Genomic DNA, 23352 nt, shown 5'->3' with positions numbered 1-23352 from the left:
GTCCTTTATAGATGTGTTTCACTATAATATATTATATAGATAACCTTCCTTGTCGAGGTCTGTCATGCCAGAAGTCATCTTTGCTATCCAAGACTCTGATATGTCAACCATATCAACACCTTGACCAATCGAGGAGATATTTATGATCTTCTGGTCTGTGCATTTCATTGGATGCAACAGCAAACCACCACATCCAGTCAGATTAAATTGTTCAGATGTGAACACTGTTCCTACATGATCAAGACAGCGTGAGCACACAATTGGAATGGACTCATAAATAAACCATTTTCCACTCTGGGTCCGTGTTTGTACAAATACCTTTCACTCAAATACACCTGTAATGGTTCTCTCCGGTACATAGTCACACTTTCGATGTTAAACTTACAAAGTATCCTTTTAACGTCAATTGCCTCAACCATTTCTGGCTGATATACAATACACCGCTGTTACACGCTATTGGTTAGTTGGAATTATATTCTAAGGGAGGCAACTCATGACATCCAATAGATGTCCCTAGGACAAAGCACTAAAATATATCCTTGATCCACTGAGGTATAGATAGGGTTAACATATCAGAACCTTGGCTAGCAATGATAGCAAGAGGCCATTACAAAACAACTCTTGTACAGTGGTGCAACAATTAATACATTGGCTGGTAGTGGTGCAGCAATCATGCAGCTAATCAGTCTGCTGGTATTGTTGGTGTATCAGTTAATACCTTTGCAGATAATGGTGGTGGATCATTTAGTACATAGACTACTTCAGTGGCCTAGTGGTTAGAGCATCTGCCTCTGATGTGGGAGGTCACGGGTTCCAACCCTGGCCGAGTCATACCAAAGACTTATAACAATGGTACTAACAGCTGCCTCACTAGGTGCATAGCATTAAGAGATTAGTGTTAGGACTGGTTGGCTTGGTGTCAGGATAATGTGACTGGGTGGGACATGATGCTACATGCCAGCGGCGTGATGCCCCAGTGATAGACATCACTATTAACTGCCACACTGCAGAAATTGTAGCAATATGACTGAATTTTTATTTAAAGCTACATTAAAATTCCAAATCGCACACACATGCTCATCTAGTACATTTGCTGGTAATGGTTGTGCATCAGTTAATACAACTGCAGGTAAATGGTGGTACATCAATTATTACATCCGGGTGGCACATCAATTAGTACATCTTCTGGTAATGGTCAGGTGCATCATTTTATGCATTTGCTGGTAATAGTGGTGCATCAGTTAATACTTCTTCTGGAAATGGTGGTACATCAATAAATACTTCTTTGAGTAATGGTGGTGCATCAGTTAGTACAAAGGCTAGTAATGGTGAAGCATCCATTAATAAATCTTCTGGTTAATGTGGTGCTTCAGTTAGTACAACATCTGCTGGTAAGTGTTGTGCATAAACTAATATGTCTGCTGGTAATGGTGGTGATACATTGACTGGTAATGGTGTTACATCAATTAATACAACTTTTGGATTTGGGTGAATCAAGTGGTTTCCATTTATTAAACTAACAATATTTTTATTTTAATAATGTTATGAAACTTATTTTTTGTGAGCATAGAAGAATACCTTCAGTTGCAGTCTTTCCACATTCACATGTAATTTTCTTTTTATTCTTGTCTATGATAGCATTTCTTCCATTACTGTATGACTTATATTTCATCACATTAACACGTTTACATTGTTGGTATTTTTTCTTTCATATTTCCATTTGATCAATAGTTTTTTTTTCTGTATTACACTTATGATATCAGCTGTTACCCATTTATATTCTAAATCCATTGGGGCATAAATAATACACTATGTTTTTAGATCATCAATTATCTTGCTTATTGTTAGCTCAGACTCAATAAAAATATAAAGAGTATAATATTGAATCTATTTTGTGCAACAGTATTGATATTGTTCCATAACCTCACATTAATTATATGTTGCAAACAACAAAAATAAAAAAATAACAAACTTATTATTTGTGTGATGGTTTTCCTTGATGTAATATTATTAAACTTATTATTTGTGTGATGGTTTTCCTTGATGTAATATTATTCTTAAAATTATTGCTTTTTAAACTCTGTGTGAAATTTTAATACTTAGAAATGCCCAGGTTAGGGAGAACTTATTGCTTGGAAATTTTAGAGAATACATGTTGTTTTGGGGTTGTTTTTTATGTGGAATGTACATTGTCAGTTGGTTACCGTAACATTAGTTATTTAAAAAATCCATAATTTTTTTTTACCTGGGTGTTACAGTACAGTTGTACCACAACAAATGTAAAACCAAATCTGTAGAGATTACAAAACCCACAAAGCTTTCATTACTTTTCTGAGATCATAGGATCAGACAAAACTGTGTAAGAAACTGGGTAATTGTTTGTAGACTTTAAGAGTTTGGAAAATGATGATGTTTTCTTACAATCAGTCAGGAAGTTTATATACAGCTATTCAGGGCTGGCCTACTGGTTTTTGATGCCCTAGGTGAACTGCGACCTTGGCACAATCCCCACCCACCCTGTGAAAAATATTCACTTCCATCTAATTTGGCCTCCATAACCTATAAGGTTGGACTGGTCCTACTGCTATTTTGCAGTCTTTAACAATAAAAATCCTCTTTAATAAATCCCAGTCCTTGATTTAAACTAGTAATCACAAAAGTTGCTTCCATATTTCATTAATAACATGTCCCTTTCTTATTTTGGAATGTTGCCATAATATGTTTATTTACAATTTTATTGTTACAGAACAAAAGGTGGAGATAAATAGGCTAGAAAATGCTGGACATGTACGTCAAGCCACAGAAAAACTCCTTGAGATTATTGACAGATCTGATCATCAAGGAAAATGGCTATCCTTCTTGAACGCTTTGAAAGGTATTACAGAGTTTGTCAACTGATTCATATGTATGGTAAAACCTGAAAACATTCAAAATTCCAATTATAAACTTGTTAGCAATTAAGCATAGCAAATTATTTGAGAAGAATTATATAGTTCCTGTATATAATCAGTCAAAGTTAATTTGTACACATGTTCCGATAATTAAGCATTTGGCAATAAAGAATCAGTAAATTCAAAATTCAAAATTAGGTTTCACACTTTGCACATACTTTGCTGGAAGTTATTACATTCTTCACAAACATGTTACAGCCTGAGTGTACTGCATTCAGTCTTAGGATAACATATACAGTCAGAGTGTGTGGTATGCATATAGATTAAGGCCTATGAAAACGTTTAGAGATGCAGTGTACTGTATAAAGATACTTTCATCCCTAGGATAATATTTATAGTCAGAGTGTACTACACAGATATTGATTCAGGCCTAGGATAAGGTGTATAGTCAAGAGTGTACCGCATGCATATACATTCAGGTCTAGCATAAAAGTTACAACTAGGTTATACTTTATGCATATACATTCAGGCCTAAGGTAAGGTGTATAGCCAAAGTGTACTGCATAGATATAGCTTAGGCCTAGGATAAGGTGTACTGTCAAGAGTGTACCGCATGCATGTACATTCAGGCCTAGGATAAAATTTACAGTTAGAGTGTACTGCATGCATATACATTCAGGCCTAGGATAAAATTTACAGTTAGAGTGTACTGCATGCATATACATTCAGGCCTAGGATAAAATTTACAGTTAGAGTGTACTGCATGCATATACATTCAGGCCTAGGATAAAATTCACAGTTAGAGTGTACTGCATGCATATACATTCAGGCCTAGGATAAAATTCACAGTTAGAGTGTACTGCATGCATATACATTCAGGCCTAGGATAAAATTTACAGTTAGAGTGTACTGCATGCATATACATTCAGGCCTAGGATAAAATTCACAGTTAGAGTGTACTGCATGCATATACATTCAGGCCTAGGATAAAATTCACAGTTAGAGTGTACTTCATGCATATACATTCAGGCCTAGGATAAAATTCACAGTTAGAGTGTACTGCATGCATATACATTCAGGCCTTGGATAAAATTCACAGTTAGAGTGTACTGCATGCATATACATTCAGACCTAGGATAAGGTTTACAGCCAGTGTGCATATACAGTACATTCAGTCCCAGCATAAGATCAGTCAGAGTGTACTGCCATATACATTGAGGCATATGATAAGGTTTACAGCCAGAGTGTGTGCCGTGCATATGCATTCAAGCCTAGCATAAGGTTTACAGTCAGAATGTATGCCATGCATATATATGCATTCAAGCCTAGCATAAGGTTTACAGTCAGAGTGTGTGCCATGCACATACATTCAAGCTTAGCATAAAATTTACAGCCAGAGTGTGTGCCATGCATATACATTCAAGCCTAGCATAACATTTACAGCCAGAGTGTGTGCCATGCATATACATTTAAGCCTAGCATAAGGTTTACAGTCATAATGTACTGTATACACATACCAAGTGTACTGCATTACATATAAACAGTGTATTGCATGTATATACACTCAGGCCTTAGATAAGGTTTACATTCAGAGCAATTTACTGCATACATATACAGAGTATATTGCATACCTATGCATTCCGACCTAGGATAAGGTTTAGGTTGAAGTTTTCCATTTATATTTTTACACAGAGTCTTTAGGCATTTAATAAAGATAGTAAACAAACCCTCATAGTTAGGTTCTCTAGGGATGAATTTGTCAACAAATTGGTTTTTTTTAAATCTGAGGGAACAAAATCAGTTAACACTACAATAATTTCGTGTTTATGTAATATAAATTATGAGTTACTACTGAGAATTTTATATGAGCAATTGATTTTTTAAATATTTTATTCTTATAATTTTTTTGTTTTGTTTTGTTGTTGTCCATACTGATTAATAAAACATTTAATGCACAACCAGAAAGTTAAACATACATTAACTTCGATTTTAAGATCCATATCTTTGCACAGGAACAGGAGTAAACTTTAATGTTTATATTGGGACTTTCTTTGTCAACATTGTACAAAATTTCAAGGGATGTTTCTTCGCATAATCTTCCTTTAAGTAATTTAACATAACTACATAGACCCAGAGCTGCTGTTACATTATGTGATGACATGCGTTTCTGTACAGTAGGAATGGACTTGCATGAATGTACATATGTTAAGTCATTTAAATTAACTTTATATGCCAATTATTGCAGAGTATCCACGCCTAATAAAAATTCTGACATCAGAACCAGCCACAGAAGTGGAGCATCAGGAATATCATGTTAGGTGGATCCATATTTTTGCTTCTGATCTGCAGGAAATAGTGAATCCGCGTGAAATTGTTACCCTTCTGAAATCAGAAGATGTGATCAATGAGAAAGATGAACAAGAAATCCTTCATAAAGTAGACTCATCTGGAAGTCAGGCAGCCTTTCCTTTACTTTTAGAGGCTCTGTCTCGAAGACAGGAACCACGTGTGTGGTTTTCAACATTTCTACGGAGTCTGCTTAAAAAAGGTCATCATGAATTGGTGCATGAAATTGATCCAGATTTTATTTCTGCACAGAAGTTAGGTATGATTTAATTTGGCAGGTATACATTTTGCTGGTTGCATATACAAGTACAGCCAATGGATATTTAATCAAAACTGTTTTGTGTGAAACTATTAAAGTTGAAAGCATGCATGATACAATTGGATAAGAATGCCAGAAGATATAAGATATCACATATTACAGATACCTTAAGACAAGATAGATTCATAATTAGGCAATTTTCAGATGTATGTCCTGTCATAGGGCTGGGTTTGGGGTGGGTGACACCATGCAGTGTTTATTCAAAGCCACAATTGTATTTAATGATGTGAAATACCAATATAATTGGTTCTCATCAGGCTAGAACTGACATTTAAAGAAGAAGTTAATGTCACAATTATAAAACAAAAAAAGTCAAATAATTTAATGGGATTGATGACCATACCTGCATTATAAGAAAGATTTTTTTTTACTGAGGGGCATAATAATAAGGCACAACTGTAGTCATGGTAATATTCAGTCATGGTCTCAGTTGTAAGGGCTGACTTTGACGATTAAAGAAATGACATGGTGATCTTCTAAGAACCTAATGACTCGTATCAGACTAACTGTATCACTTTTCTGTCTTTTGAGTCCAAAAATATAGTTAGGTTTCATTTAATGAGGGTACCTACACAGAAGAAATACAACAGCTGCCTTTGGATGCATACTTAAAGCTGTGTGTGTGTGTGTGTGTGTGTGTGTGTGATTTGGATTTCTAACATAGTTTTAACAGTTTTTCAGTCATATTGTTATGATGTTTGCATTGTGGCAGGTTATAGTGATGTCTATGAATGGGGCATCACACAGCAGACATGCAGCATGATGTCCCACCCAGTCACATTATCCTGACTGCTATTGTCATTAGGGATGGATGGGTAGGGAAATTTTGCCATGTACCAGGTCTAGCCCAGCAGGGAACTTCCTGGCCACTCCAATTTGAGCTGTTTCCCCACCCCTTCTCTAGCCACTGTTTCTGTCAATGATTACACATTTTATATGGGAAGCAGTTATTTTATTACTGAAACCTAGAAAGGAGGTGGGTTGAGGACCCAGCAAGATAAAAAAAATGTATCCTTAAACTCAGCCAGATCCGGGTGGCCAGGCCTTGTACCTGTCCATCCTTGAACGAATCCACATTAGGAGACCAGCCTCATTTGTGTGACTCACAGAGCTGCCTGCTGCGAAACCCTTTGTTACCCATGCAGAATGTTGGATGACCCAGTAGGCATACCATCTACTACCCAATTACAAAGCCCATTTTATTTTATGTCCACTGGTTAGGTCAGAAGAGCTTATGTGATGACCTAGTGTCCTTCATCTGTTGTCTGATATCCATCTGTAATAGCACAGGTTTGTTATTGCTCCTTCTAAATAACTTAGTAAATTGCCACGAAACATTACACATTCATTCATCCCAAGGTCTAGTTGGTTCTGCATGGAGATGGTTTCACTTAGATGTCCAATATGTTAACCACAGTAGGATCTTGAAAATCGTGCTATCTCGACTTCTCCAGAATTGATAGTCAAATCAAAATGGGGTTTTCACCAAAATTTGAAAGCATACTTATAATGGAACCAGTTTATACAACCAATATAATCAAAAATTTTGATCAGTATATATTTTATCAACATAATACATTTCTTATGTTTTAATGAAACTGAAAACAAAACAGGTTTATTTTTTGCAACGTGTTCTCTTCCTATTCTTGATAAAACAGCAAGTTTTCAACACAAATCAGAGTCTGATGGAAAATTTTACAATAATACTGAACTGATGCAAGTTAGTATATTATCACATACTAAAGGGAGGATTGCACCTCTCGCTGTTCACTGGGAATATGTTTTATAAATCCAGGAGAAACATTTTTAATTTCTTTGACAAGATCACTGAAGTTTCAAACTTAGCAGTCTGTCAGCAGATTTCTGGTAAAGATGTCCCTTCAATTACTTTGTATTTTGGGAAGGATTGGGTTGTCTCATAAAGTCTCCTTATGATGGCTGCTAGTTGGTCCTAGATGAAAATGGTGCAAATCTGACATCCAGTATGGTTGCCATGTTAGCAGTCTTGGAAATCTTGTTATTGCTCCTCATCGTGAATGGAGAAACTATCAGCATTGGGTTTTGACCAGAAGACTTCCTATTATGTCTGTTTGGTACCAAATGAAAATGGTGTCAGTCTGACATCCAGTATGGTAAATGTAGTGGCCATCTTGAAAATTTTGTTATTGCAAATCTTGAAATTCTTTACAGACAGTAGAGCGTCAGTCTCGCTGAGGGTCTCTTGTTATCATTGGGGCAACTCAGCTATACTGCACTCCCCTTGAAGCCATACAAAAATTGATTCACAAACTCGTGACATATAAAATATGGTATTTTAGACAAGTAATGTGCTGAAATGTATTTACATTTTAAAACTTGATATCTTTAACACATTACATAAGTCTCATGTGCATTAAGGACATAAAAACATAGTCACACTCAAAAATACTCTCACAAGCACATACAAACCTAACTCCATATTGATATATTAATAGGGTGATGATATTATTGCTATATTAATAAGGTGATTTAGATATTGATATATTAATAGGGTGATTTAGATATTGCTATATTAATAGGGCGATGATATTATTGCTATATTAATAAGGTGATTTAGATATTGCTATATTAATAGGGTGATTTAGATATTGCTATATTAATAGGGCGATGATATTATTGCTATATTAATAAGGTGATTTAGATATTGCTATATTAATAAGGTGATTTAGATATTGCTATATTAATAGGGCGATGATATTATTGCTATATTAATAAGGTGATTTAGATATTGCTATATTAATAGGGTGATTTAGATATTGCTATATTAATAGGGCGATGATATTATTGCTATATTAATAAGGTGATTTAGATATTGCTATATTAATAGGGCAATGATATTATTGCTATATTAATAAGGTGATTTAGATATTGCTATATTAATAGGGCAATGATATTATTGCTATATTAATAAGGTGATTTAGATATTGCTATATTAATAGGGTGATGATATTATTGCTTTATTACATTAATATGATGATTATATTATTGCTATGTTAAATCTATGTTGATGATATACTTGCTATATTAATAGTGATGATATTATAGGGTGGTGATATTATTGCTTCACAAATGTAATAAAGTAATGATATTGTTATATGATATTAATAGAGTGATGATTTTATTTAGGAGTTTAATTTTTTTTTTTTCTGAGTTTATAATGGTATAAGTTGTCAGTTTCTGAATCACACAGTATATAACACCCGAATGGCATTATGTAAGCTGTGTGAATTGGCAACTGACAGTTGGTACCACAATAAACTCAGAAAAAAAGTGTTAAACTCTTATAACTGCAGCTGTCTGTAATATTTTGATATTTTTTTATTGTTATTTGCTTTTTATTAAAAGATATTTCCAATCAGTTTTAGAGCCTTTTTAAGCATATGAGTTTTTGTTTAAACATCTGCTATATAGCTATTTATAGAACAGGGAATTCTCCATCTGCAACATAATAGCTGTGGATACGTTAATATCAAACACAAAATTCTACCAATGGTAGGCGATCTAAGGTTGTGAACATTCTACATCCTGGTCATAATCTTTTATCTAAATTGGCATATTTAATCTGAGTAAAAGTTCAATATTCAAGGATGTTTTGTTTTGTTTGACATACGAATGACTCTTGGATTTGATGCTATCATGAGTTCTTTGTGACTTGTGAATCATTATTGTCCAGATATGTGAATAACTAGTTGTATCTTTAAATCTGTTTTCATGTTGATTAACAGTTTATGCTACATACATGGGCTACTTACAAATGAAATTAAGACTATCGGTAAATGGTTATAGTGATGGGGTCCAATAGTCAAACAGTGTTAGGCATCGACGCTTACAGTTAAGATGGGGTGGTGGTGTAACGGATCTCCCACCCACCCCACATATAAAGCCACTGTTTTTATTTCTTTTTAAAGGCATGCATTGTGTACGCCTTCCAGTTCAGTGTTTATGTTAGTTACTTTGCACATGACTCGCTTTGTAGAAGTTAGTATAAAGTAGTTCTCCGTACAGTTTATACAGAAGTAAATGCAATTCTGTCTGATCACATGTTTATGTTCTGACCAATGGAAATCTTCCCTTCATTTATCAACTGATGCAATTGCAACTATTAAGAGTTTAGCTTTGTTTGCTCTTAGTTTATTGTGGCATAAACTGTCAGTTGCCAACTCACACAGAAAATAATGCCCAAAGGGCATTATGTAAGCTGTGTGAGTCTGCAACTGACAGTTTATACTACAGTAAACAACATTAAACTCTTAAAATTGAAATTTGACTTATTCATTATGTTATTTTGTTTTCATCATTAAAAAACAAAATCTTTTTCGAGCATAGTGATACAGATTTTGGGTTTTTGTTACGTTGCTATTTATAGCACTTGGGATTGTCCTGCTTGATTGTAATAAGGTTCTTGTAATACCAATACTTCAACCAATGGAAGCCAATATAAGGATTTGAACCATGAGGTTTATATTTAACCTTAATGGACACGTGTTTTCAAGGCGGAAGCTCTGTATTTAAAGTCACGATATGATGGCTGTAAGAATTTATGCGTTCATAGGCTGACTGAAAGTGATTTGACAGAATCATTACTGTTTGGACATGTAAGTGATCTAATTTTGTTCTTCAAAACCGGTTTTCGTGTTTATAAACAGGCTGGACTAAAACGTGTAGGTGTATGAGGTTATGTTACAGAAGGTGTGTGATCAGTTTTGTTGGTTCACACACACACACAGTTCTAAAATTATTTTGAGTACTTGTTTTATCCCTATAGTTATTCCATGATTTTTTTTAGTGACAGAGGTTTATAACCTGATCCCCCTCATTAAATTTGTGATATCAGTGTAGTAAATTGACAGACAAACCCATAAATGGACAGATGCAAATAGAGGCAGATGATGATTTAGAATCCCCTTGGCGTAAGAAGTTGAGTATTTCACACAGGGGTTCAAAAAAGGCAAGACAGTGTAATTTGTTAAATTTGTGTTTATTGTTTACACACTTTTCCAAATACAGTGCAATAATAATTGCAATGAAACATTGTATGACACATTCATGTATTTACTACTTTAATATTTGTACTTGAATCTAACTATTTGTTAAGCATTTTCTTAATTTCTCTATAATTATTCATTGGAAAATGCCATTAAAATATAATAAAAACCAGAAGTGGTACATTATGTTTTGTAAATTATTACTCTAGCCTGGATAGTTAACATCACTCATGTTTCCAAAACTTGTTTGCACTTACTTTGTAAGTTGGAATTAAACTGGAAGGTGCAGTTATTGAAATGACAGGTTGATTGTGTAATGACACCTGTCATAGAGTTCATTGTATTATGTGATAGTTCTTGCAGTGGATTTTGTTCAAATTTATTAACATTTACTTGAGTAGTACTGCTTGTTGAGGTCATTTGAACATTTACAGTTGCATGTGATAGTATTGCACAAGAGTCTTGAGCAGACAATGCTACATTTGAACATACATTGGAAAAAATGTTACTCATTTATTGTTTATGTTGAGTACTGGGCCTTGTGTAAGGTGTCAATGATAGGTATTGGGATGGTCAGACAGAGATATAATGTGCCTAGCAGGAAGGTTGGCATCTGTCATTGCATTCAAAGCTGTGGCACAAAGAGAATGAACAGTATATCTTGCAGATATATGGGCAGTTTTGCATATGTCAGGCATAAAACAGCTAAATTGCCTCTGCCCAACACATCCTGTGGTATACCATATTTGACACAGTTGGGTATTTTCAAAAGCATTTTTATCAGTGTGACAAAACAGTGATTTAGCTTTTGGATTAATGCATGTGAGGTAATATTTTACTGACCTGACTGGGCAGTTTTGACCATCAGTTGCATACATTTTCTTGTCAGAATTTCCTCCTTTGCATTTAATTTTCCCTGATGATTTTTTGTGTGCATAATTTGATGGGTCAAAATGACATATTCATACGTTGTTTTATCAAACCGGATTTCAAGACTGGTAGGTGTTAATTGGCTGTGGAATTCTAATCCATGTATAACATAATGGATGTAGAGGTATAACCAAACTCTGTATGTGACTGTGATTGGATTATCTTGCAAAAGGTTCTGATTGATTGCATACATGTCTGATGGAGTGTGATAGGATTATCTTGCATCAGGTACTGATTAATTGCATATATGTCTGATGGAGTGTGATTGGATTATCTTGCATTGGGTACTGATTGATTGTATACAAATGTGAGTGTGACTGGATTATCTTGCATTGGGTACTGATTGATTGCATATATGTCTGATGGAGTGTGATTGGATTATCTTGCATTGGGTACTGATTGATTGCATACAAGTGTGAGTGTGACTGGATTATCTTGCATTGGGTACTGATTGATTTCATACATGTCTGATGGAGGAATAATTGGTTTATGTTGAGTTGATCTTGATAAGCCATTCTTTGTGTTCAACTTTAATATTCCATTGAACCTGTCATTACCTTTTCTAAACTCAGGGTCTGTAACAATATTGATTGGACGACCACATTCAACCTGAATGTAACAGCCCTGACAATTTTTAAAGTGTTTTTATGGTATTCCTCAGCTTGGGCTTCAGGGAGCATCCTCTTTTATGTTGCGGTGACCTTAGGGACCACTTCAGCATAAACTATATCTAACATTCAGGCCACATGTACATGTTCAACTGACTTAAGATCTACCTTTATATTCTTCTCTTCACAGCTTTGTTTTTCAGCTTTGGTAGTAAAATTATTTTTAACATTGAAATATGGAGATCTTAGGGAAGAATCATTCATGCATATCTCCTTTCCATAAAATGTATTTATATATAACAGATTTGTTACATTTTTAAGCTGTCACAGATATTAAAGATAAACTACATTTTGTTCACTGCAGAGCAAGTTAAGTCTCATATTGGCATTAATGATTATTACAAAAAATTGTACATATAAATAAACAACATATTGCCTTTTCATAATACTGAAAATGATAACTAAGAGCAAAGTAAGTATCGAGCAGTATTACCTAAGCTTATAGTAATGAACAGTCCAGTATATTGTTTATTGTTGTTATTATAGTTAATTTATTATGATTATTGAATGAATGAATAAATCTACCTGTGAAAGTTTTGTAGCCCCATTGAGTGTTTTTCTTGGTAGATTTTGAGTACCACTGTTCACATATGTTTAAGAGATCTTCCTCTTTAAGTGATTTGAAGCATTTTGGTTTTAGGTCATCCCGATGATCAGCTGGGAACTTGACTGGTGTTAGTTCATTCAAACTAAATGATTGTGTTACTTCTTCCACTTCAAAAGGCGTGTCAGATATAGATGTGACAAAATTTTTAATATCTCTGTGCATGAAATCAATCTGATAAGGCAGAGTAGACAAAGAATCTCCAAATTCTGACATTTCAGTTTCAGCGTTGGATAGCTATAATACCGTGTAGTGCATACCTTGACCTAGTGCACTTAAAACATTTTTATCCATATTATTTCACAAATTTCAACAAAGAGTGATTTTATTCATAAGAGATCAGAAATATATGTTGATTTAGTCTTTCAGATTCAATTTATTCAATTTTTAATGAAAAAAATTGTAAGAATGTTCTTTTCCTTTAATGCTTACTTATTGTCTGCCTCCGCTGGCAGTGTTTATCTTCTGCTGTACACGTGACTCTATTTATAGAAGTGGGTATTCTTAGAAAAGTAGTTCTCCTCACAGTTCATACAGAAATAAATGCAATTCATTTTCATCCCATGGTAGCATTCTTACCAATGGAAATACTATTTTCCTTTACCAGATACTGTCATAGCAATTATTAGTCTATTAAATGAATATGGTGATGATAGTATTATTGTTGTATTAAATTAATATGATGAAATTTTTGCTATATTACAAGGATGATAATTTTATTGTTATATTGATAGGCTGATATTGCCAGATACATAGGGTAATGATATTATTGCTATAGTAAAATATATAGGGTGATGATATTGCTATATTATTTTTGATTAGGATATGATATTTCTGTATTAAATTAATAGGTGATAATATTATTGCTTTAATAAATCAATAGGTTATGATATTATTGTTATAATTGCTTGGTTGATTTTTCTTTTCATTTGTTCTTATATTTAGCATTACAATATTTGGATACAGTTGCCATTTTAGTTCACATTTGTTCCAATTGGATACTTTCAGGACCTATAGACATGGATGAAACACAAGAACCTAGTGGGTCTGGTGCATCATGGGATGCAGGTCACAGTGGAGAGATAGAAATGGTTCTGGAAGGTATTTCTGATTTGCAAAGAAATTACAAATGAGAAAGAAATTTGCTTAAATGTCAGTTGCAGGACCTTAATCTACTCATATTTTTTCTCCTCAGCCAAACATGTTCTTATACACAATTGTATGTAATAAAAACATTTCATATTTCAAACAAGTGTGAATATTGATTAATTTATTGTATCTAACATTATTAAAAGAATAAAGAATAATAACTCATTATATCTTCATTTAAAGTGAATTATTATTTTGGAATTTTTCATTTTCACAAAGAATTCATTTAGTAGGAATATTAATGCGGCCATATTTTAATTTTTGTAATTGTTCAGTTTTGAACAATGCCATACAACCCAGATGCAAGAACTTTGAAAGGCATGAAATAATTTGAATGCATGGGGGATGGGGTGTTACCATTTTTATGTGGTGGTGTCAAGTGGGTACAAGGTTTCCTGGATTCCTTCTTCAAAATATGTTACCCAATCATAATTCTTTAGGAGAACTTAACTACTGCCTTGCATATCCACCATTTTGAGGCTAAAACATTTAGCTAAAAAGCTGAAAGTTATCTGTCCACCTAGGTGGCAGTTAGGTGGAGTGATCTCCCCTTGATGGCAGGATTGGTGCCAAATCCCCATAAAATCATCAGTTATTAATTCCACTTATGATGAGTAGCAATCTCTTGGAAGAGAAGCCTTGCCAATGCCATACAAGCAGTTTGGAATTTTTTTTTACCTCAAAACAAGTTGGAAGAGAGGCCTTGCCAGTGCCATACAAGCAGTTTGGCAGTTTTCTACCTCAAAACAAGTTGGAAGAGAGGCCTTGCCAATGCCATACAAGCAGTTTGGAAGTTTTCTACCTCAAAACACGTTGGAGGAGTTTTATCTTAGAAGGAAGTAGATTCCATCTATACATTTCCATGTTTTCTGTTTTTCCTGTTGCTGACAACAAAGTTTTCTAACTTTCTGTTATCACATGGCTGCCGTCTTCACACAGTTAGGCACCTTTGATATATACCTGGCATTCCTTTGTATTTCTATAACTATCAATGAGTGCATGTCTGGTGTATAATATAGAAAACTTATTTAATATTGCTTTATAATTTCCACCGAATCAGGATACATACATTTCAGTTTCTTTATTATCTTCTGTTAGTATCTAATTTATAGTCATATATGAGATGCATTACTGATTTTACCTGTATAGAACATCATTAGACCTTTTTCTAGAGGTAAAATTATCTCATAATGGATATTGTAGCATGTACATCATAAATTTAAATAATAATGCTTCAGTTCCTTTTTTGTGTGCAGGTGTTTGTGTGTGATAATAGAAAACTGGTTGGATAACTACAGGTAAGTTTTGTATACATGGTTTACTTAGTAGCATCCAGCTCATACCTTATGTAATAAGTGATGCTTTGGTAATTTTACCTCTTTAGGTAATAAAAAAGTTGGCCTTCCTATGAGTTATCTATTACTAGAATTGACTATTTGCTGTCCACTTCATATATGTAGTTACTATAAGTGATGCTTTGGTAATTTTACCTGTATAGGCAGACAGATTGACCTTCCTACATATTATTTGTGAATAGTATAGATTATTTAGCATCCACTTTGTAAATATTAATTGAGATACTGTAATTCTCTACCTGTACAGGCCACATGCACCCTTTTACTTGCAGGTTCCTAAAGGAGGACACTCACTGCACTACATGTATATATGGCCTCTCCTATTTGGTCTTTCAGATTTAGACCATGGGCGAGACCTGTCTGACAACCACTCAACATGTGTAGATTTCTTTGATTTTCTTCCATGAATACCAGTTAGTTATACTTGAATGTTATGGACAGAAGTTAATGGACATGTACTGAAGAGAAGATGCAGTAACATAGCTTGAGGGATGAAAACATCAGCTTGCATGCAAGAGTTTGGATCCATGTCATTGACTGGGCAGTCAGATGGAGAGCAACAACTGACTCAGTTACAGCCTCACATATCAGAATTATGGACCAGCTGCATTGGAACAATATCCCATACTTTGTCTCAGAACTGGACATCACACCAGCCAAGATGGCCATGTTCCTTCATGACTGGACTCAACCACATAACTCTGATCACATTTGCCTTGACCACAATCGATCATACAGTATCAGCCACCAGAAATTAAACTTTTATCCAGTTCCACAACTCACATAATGCCCAGTTTAGTTCTGTAAAACCCAAGAAATCACCTCACTACATACTAAACCACATGGTGCTGCTAAGCACAAAAATTTCTGTGGATGATGTCCAGTCTATACAGACACTCTAATGCTTAGGAGAGAAACTTACTTTTCAGTGTAGTGACAGGTATAGCAAATGATAAGATTTAAAAAATAACACTGTTTGAAAAAGTTTATTCAAAACATGTATGTACATTTTGACTGCTCAGTTACTTCTTGCTCAGGTGCAAATGATGACATAAATGGTTCAGATTGAGAAAATTTAATGCAAAATTTGACACTTCTTTCATCTGACAAGTTGTAGAAATGTTTGCTGAAATATCTCAACTCAATGCACATATAAGTTCTGACTCTAAATTTACATCAACAATTTGAGATCTGTATTTTGACTTGATGAAACCCATGATAGAGAACATCAATTCACACATCCACATTGATCCAAACATAAAGACAATAATTTTGAAATGCATGATTTCAAAGCTTGGAGATCCTTGTCAGTCAGAATAGATTCCCACATCTCTGTGACTAAAGAATTTGCCAAACTTTCAAGTGTTCTGTACTGTGAAGAGGAAGCAAATCATCTTCAAACCTGCATTTGTCCAAAAGACAGAAGGGTGGCAATTTCTTTGCTTGGATTTACAATATCAAAGTGAAATGGATCACATAAGAACTGAAATAACAATATGAAGTCATTGAAATCAGAAAAGCATGATTCAAATTTCGGCGACAGATTTTTATCCATTTTACAGAGAGCTAATGCTTTATGTCGAATAGACCACACTCCGAATATTTTCTAGAAATATAACCAGGTTTGAAAAATGGCTCAACTTTTCCTTCTGAGTTCGTGCCAGAAAAAGGTTCAATTTTGACTGGAATTCTGCACCTGCTCACCTATTACTTTTCCTTTTCCCTGGAGCTTCACATTCAGTTCATTAAGGTGATCCTTGGTGTTGCACAGAAAATACAATTCACACTGACATGAAGTTTCCTCAATGTCAGAAATGGTTTCAATCTGACATTTCTCAGCAAAAAAAATCTCAAATTTGAGGAAGCAAAGAGGTAAATCATTCCAGTACATTTTCTCTGCTCAGCCATCTCACATTCACAAAGTCATTAAGATCATTGAAATCACACTAGCTGCATTTTTTTAAAAGCCTCAACAGACTGTTGATGGTAGTAGGAACCTCCACTTTGGATGTAATTCATGATTTGAAAAACTATATCCATCAAATTTTTAAACATGTTGGTTCCAGGCATTTGAGCACACAAATTCTCCTGGTTTTTATGCCATTCTCATTCAAATGCTGCTTCAAAAGAGAAATCCCAATTTACCTCCAATCATTGTGGGTGCACCATCTATTGTAACAGAAGCTATTATTTTCAGGTCCAGGTCACATTTTTTTTTGAAGCTTCAAAATATTTTTGAGTATATCAGTTCCACAAAGTACAAGGATTTCTTCATGAATTTTAAGATTGGGGAGCACAAACTAAACCCAAAAGATTAACTGTGCTGTGTCAGTAAGATTGGTTGACTTGTTCACCGCCAGGGAAAAACATATTCTTAAAATTTTTGAAGCAGTTTCTCTTCTACGTTTTTTTTATAATTTTAGCACTTTGTGAGCTACTGAACTAAGGCTTAATTACAAATTCTGTACTTTATGCAGGATATCATTCTTCAACTTCGAATCATAATTCTCCAACAGAGTTTCCATCACTGTGATAGCAATTCCCTTTACCATCTCAGCATTGGAAAGTGGTTTCTCCTTCTGAGTCAAAATCCAGGCTGCTTTATAGATAGCTGGTGCTCAATCTGCAAAAACATTGTGATGTCAGAAGGGCAATTTCACTGACATGACTTTGGCCATCAACTGGAAATTGATTGTCAAATTCACTATGCGTATTGCAAAAGTGCTTCTTCAAACTGTCTGCCCTATTCTCACTGAAACCTTTTTTGTACAGAAGGCACACTGGCTTTTTGTTTACTTGCATCACTACAAATTTCAGCTCCCAGCTTTCTTGAAATTTTCACATCACATTCTTCAAACTGTCTTCCTTATTCTCACTCGCTCAAAACAAGCAAAAGCATGCTCAAAAAAATGTAAAATTGTAGACACCACCTGTTGAAGGTCTTTTCTAGACTCAGACTGAAGGCTATGATGAAATGGGTGTTGGGCAAGGGAGTGGAGGGTAGTATTGGCTGGCTACATTGTGTCAATGAGTCATTCAGAAGGTGGAGTGCTTCCAGTAATAGGCAGGAAATGTTGTAACCAGCATACACCATCAGGAAAAAGTTTTGTTATATTTGATTGTAGGAGCCAAATTATGGCAAACTCAAATTTGCCACACTTTCATGGCCAATTTACCACTTCTGGTGATTGGCGACAATTGCCCATTCCAGCTCTAATTGATCAGTCTAACCCATATAGTGCTGCTAGGCATTTCCTGTGGTAGACATCCAGTTTATATAGGCACCCTGATGGGTTGACTTGCCACATAGTACCTCAAAACACTTTGGCTGTGTGATATTCATCATGGTGCCTCAGTTTTCAAGAGATGTCTCTTCTTTCACCCTCAGCCCTGTGCCACCCAAGAGAGCCTATACTTAGTGACACCTTAGAAGCAATGGGAGCTAAGTCATAAGTGCTATATAACTATAGTGAGCTGCCATCCATGACTTTCTTCCTTAACAACTTTGTAGGTGGCAAAGGAGACACTGATTTCACTACTTTAATCCATAAATGACGAGAACTGGCACTCGAGTTCCCTCATCGTTATTAGATATTATTATGATAAGTGGAACAATACCTTTAAGGTTTTAACTGAAGTTTTCTGCCAGCTCCCATTGGAGTTCTGTCCTCTTTCCTTTACATCAACTGCCGGGTCTACAGTTCCAACATTAGGTGATCAATGTCTACAGAAGAAATCTACTTTCAGTTGCTTCCACAATCTGACAAGTTACTGACATTTTGGGACTGCTTACATCATCAATTAAAATACCTCTGTTTTCCATTTGGATACCATAAGTTGATTCATAATTGAAACTGTTGTTGTTGTGGGGTTTAACGCCATTTTTCAGCACGATAGGCTATACATGGCGGCCAGTATTAATGGTGGAGGAAGAACCCAGAAAACCCCGGAAAGAACCACCGACCCACGAGAAGCTACTGGCAAGCTTTCTCACATGCCCACATTGGCTGAATCTTAGACTCGAACCGCCGCAGACAGAGGTGAGATGGCAGTGATCCGTAACGAAGAGCGCTTTAGACCACTCGGCCACTCGGGGCCCCTAATTGAAACTGTTCTCAAACTGTAATTATCCATGCCATGGGATGGAGATCCAAGTAAAATTATCCAGTTTTTATCAGATATCTTTCATCCTAAAAGGGTCAATTTGATCTGGAGGAACCCATGGTGCAAACGGTCACCTTTCCATGTCATTTGACAGCTTCATAAAGATGCGGCTTCACAAATTCCGCTCCCAGACATATGGAGTCTGTTTTCCATTAATGTTATTTAGAAGCTGTCTCATATCATTTTGGGGACTGGAGATGGTCTCTCTGGGTAAGGGGATGTATCTCCCTCCACCTCTTACCCATTCTCCTAAGGTATTATGAATGGGTAACATTTTGAAGAAACCATTTTTTTTCTAGTAAAATGTTTCATTTGATAATATTTAGCGAATCATAATAAGCATACAGCTTCCCCGAAGTTATGTCCATATAGTGTGCCTTCCATTTTAATAGTAACTGATGATTTAGCAACATTTGGTGCCAATCTTGGTAAAATGGGGAGATCACTCTAACTGCCTCCTAAGTGGGCAGATAACTTTTAGTTTTTTAGCCAAAATGTTTATTCTGGAAGGGTTTTATTTGTGAGGTAGTAGTATTAGTTCTTCTAAGGTAATATGATTGAGTAAGTATTATCAAATAACTTATTTTACTTGAAAAAATTGATTTCTTGGTTATCACAAATCATGAATTAAAATTGCAGTTTGTTCTTTCTGTCCATGGAAAAACCAGGACATTGGGAGTGACATCACAGTGACAAGACTTGTGTCAAAAGAGGTTATTTTAGGCCCTGCAGTTACAAAACTCTTCGAGCAAAATATCTCAACTCGGACCAAAAACTTATAACAAAATCATTATTAAATTCTTGCAGTATTGTTAAAATGTGGATGTTATACAAATTACATTAATAAGATAATCTTAAAGCTTTGTTATTGTAACTTCTCTCTTTTCAAGGTTATAGGAGAGCCAAAAATTAAGATTAAAGTTCAAGTTGAACTATTTTTGCTGCGTTTTAACACTATGGGTACATGTTTTAATTGAACTTTAGTAATTAAATGCTAATGATTTCCTATAAATATTATTTGTTTGGACATCAATTAAATCTGTTAAAGATATGGAATAAAACAACAGACTTGCCAACTCTTAAGATTTTGCTATAAGTCTTACAAAAATTACCCTTAAAATACAGACTTAGGCATACTAGCAAAAACTACGCAAAAATGATCATTGCCGCAAAATCTGGACAATTGGTTTATCCATATTTTATTTGGATCCGGGTTTCATCTTAGAATTAGTAAAATAAGTCAGGGAACCAGACTAACTTTCCAGCAGCACCCCAGATGCTTTAAACTCCACCTATTTGTTCATGCTGAGCGTCTGCGTTATCATACTTTTGATTATAGAGTTTTTAAAAATGGCATCCAGAAAGCGATGCATGTTTAAGACGGAAGGGAAAATAAGCTTATAGAAAAGTATTAATAATTGACACAGAAGAATAAAAAGGATTATTCAGAATCTTGTGAATAAAAGCTGGCAAGGACACAATTACGTTTATTGGACATCACATGCCAATTTGAGTATGACTCGTGGCAGGAAATATGATTGCCGTTGTAATGTGAAATGGAAAAGTATTTCCAAGAATTATGTCAGGTTGAGAGATAGCAACAAGCCATTGAGCTGCATATGGTTTGGAACTAGAGTCTGTGCAACTGTACTAGTGGTAAATAAAGTCTACACATTACTTTACAAACTTTTCAGTTGAACATAATGTTTATTTTCAAGGTGTCAAACTTTTAATTACATTTTTCAGATTTGCAATAGCAGTTATTGATATTTTGTTACACCTTACTGAAAACTGGTCACTCTTACGGAAAAAAATAAACTGCCTTACTGAGATGGACTTGTCAGGGTTAGCAGGTCTGAAAAATGTATTTATGTTTCATGCAATATCATGGACTTCAGGGAAGGCAAAAATATAATAAAAATAATGTATACCATATTTTAATTGAGTTATAAAACAATGATTGTACAAGAAAAAAATGATTTTATAGTATTATTGAATGATTTAAGAGACAAAAGTTAATGCAGACAATAAATTTGATTTGTATTCCTTGATCTTTAAATATTAGTCATTTGTTTTTATTTATCGGATTTTAATAGATAGTGGTGGACCAGACACTTCCACTGGTGACCTTGCTGCTCCATTGCCTAGCAACCCACAACAAGATACAACAGATGATTCATATGTAGTCAACAAAAGAGAAAAAGTTGCTCGTGCTGATTTTGATGGCAGACCTTTTACAGACAATTTGCCAGCTTCTTGCTACCCTAGCAGCAGTCTGACAGAGGTCAAGGGGGATCTATTGCAGAATATGAACATTCTTGATGGGAAGAAAGGTGGTGACCTGGAGAAGGATTTAACTAGGGATCTGCAGACTAAGTCTTTTGAGCTTAATGTGTCCAGTAAGAATTGCCTTATAGAGCTATGTTATAAGTTTCAATTTCCCAGTCTAAAAATTCTTGTACATGCTCAGGTATTTATTTGAGTTCAAAAACATTTTTATCATTTTCATGTGCATTTTATGAAAAAGATGAATTGTCATGGCCAAGATGACTATGCAGTCAAACTCATTAGAATAACAAATTAGATAACCTTGAAAAAGACATAATTAAGACATAATTTTCTTCAGTGCTCATTTAAGTAAAAGGTTCCTACACATTGAAAGAAAAATAACGACATTATTTACAAACTAAATTTATACATGTTATAAAGTGGAAACTTACAATTGGTAATGGTTGGGGATAAGGGGACATGTAGTACAGCAGATGTCGTTGCATAATTTCATGTGCCCTAGGACAAGGTTGGATTTCAGTGTACTGGATTTTTAATAAACATCCATTGACTGACAGCTAATTAGTAGAGAATGGGAATTTGTCACTTTAATAAATAATTCTAAAGAAAAATATTTTTTAAGTCAGGGAATCACACCATAAGATAATACTATGGCAGTTTTTATTTGGCCAAGTCAAGATGTCGAATCTCACGATTAAGTGTGTATTTCTTTATATGTAGATATCACAAAATATCAGTTCCTATAAAAAAAAAAACAATAATATCAGAATATACAGGATATACCATAAAGTGTTTAATGTCATTAAATCTGAAGTCACACAAGGTGACTGAAGAAAAGGATGAATCTATGAGATTACACCGACCGCTCTGGTGACTTAGTGGTTAGAGCATCAATCTCGGATGTGGGAGATCGCAGGTTAGAATGCCAGCTGAGTCATACCAAAGACTTAAAAAATGGTACAAATACATGCCTCACTTGGTGCTCAGCATTAAGAAGTTAGTGTTGGGACTGGTCAGCCTGGTGCCAGGATAATGTGACTGTGTGGGATATGCTACATGTCTGCAGCATGATGCCCTAGTGCTAAACATCACTATAAACTGACACACTGCAGACATCATAGCGATATGACTGAAAAAATATTTAAAGCTACATTAAAAATCCAAATGACACGTACACACATCAGATAACACAATAAAGTTACAATTACAGTAATTTCTCTTAACAGTGATGTTCAAGAAAATGTGTACAGTTTGCATTAATAATGATGTTCAGGGAAGTGTGTACAGTTCACCTTAATAATGCTGTTAAGGGAAATATGTACAGTTCACCTTAATAATGCTGTTAAGGGAAATGTTACAATTCACCTTAATAATGCTGTTCAGGGAAATGTGTGTACAGTTCACCTTGATAATGCTGTTCAGGTAACTGTGCAGTTTGCCTTAATAATGCTTTTCTGGTAAATGTGTTCAGTTCGCCATGTATATAACACCATTACAGTAATTCCTCTAAATCAGGTGCCTGCAACCTATAGCACATGTGTCAATGGTGGCATGCCTGACACTTTAGACAGGCATGCGGTACAAGTTGTACAGTTTGCCTAAATAATGCTTTT

At 34.8% G+C, this 23352-nt stretch overlaps 1 protein-coding gene across 3 annotated transcripts in view; it reads left to right on the top strand.

The window, feature by feature from the left end:
- The window catches only part of LOC149772480 (ATP-dependent RNA helicase DHX58-like), a 92124-nt gene that overhangs the window by 11779 nt on the left and 56993 nt on the right, over window positions 1-23352 (top strand). For all 3 annotated transcript variants that reach the window (XM_089947774.1, XM_089947773.1, XM_089947772.1), the window contains exons 3-6: window positions 2747-2875; window positions 5137-5496; window positions 13791-13883; window positions 21547-21849. In XM_089947774.1, coding sequence (XP_089803900.1) covers window positions 2747-2875; window positions 5137-5496; window positions 13791-13883; window positions 21547-21849 — 885 coding nt within the window. The remainder of the gene's footprint in view (window positions 1-2746; window positions 2876-5136; window positions 5497-13790; window positions 13884-21546; window positions 21850-23352) is intronic.

Source organism: Sinohyriopsis cumingii, unplaced genomic scaffold (assembly GCF_028554795.1).
Source record: "Sinohyriopsis cumingii isolate HCF-2022 unplaced genomic scaffold, ASM2855479v2 utg001460l, whole genome shotgun sequence".
Classification (NCBI taxonomy): domain Eukaryota; kingdom Metazoa; phylum Mollusca; class Bivalvia; order Unionida; family Unionidae; genus Sinohyriopsis; species Sinohyriopsis cumingii.
Note: the sequence above shows the minus strand (reverse complement) of the source record. Positions and strands in the feature narration are given on the sequence as shown.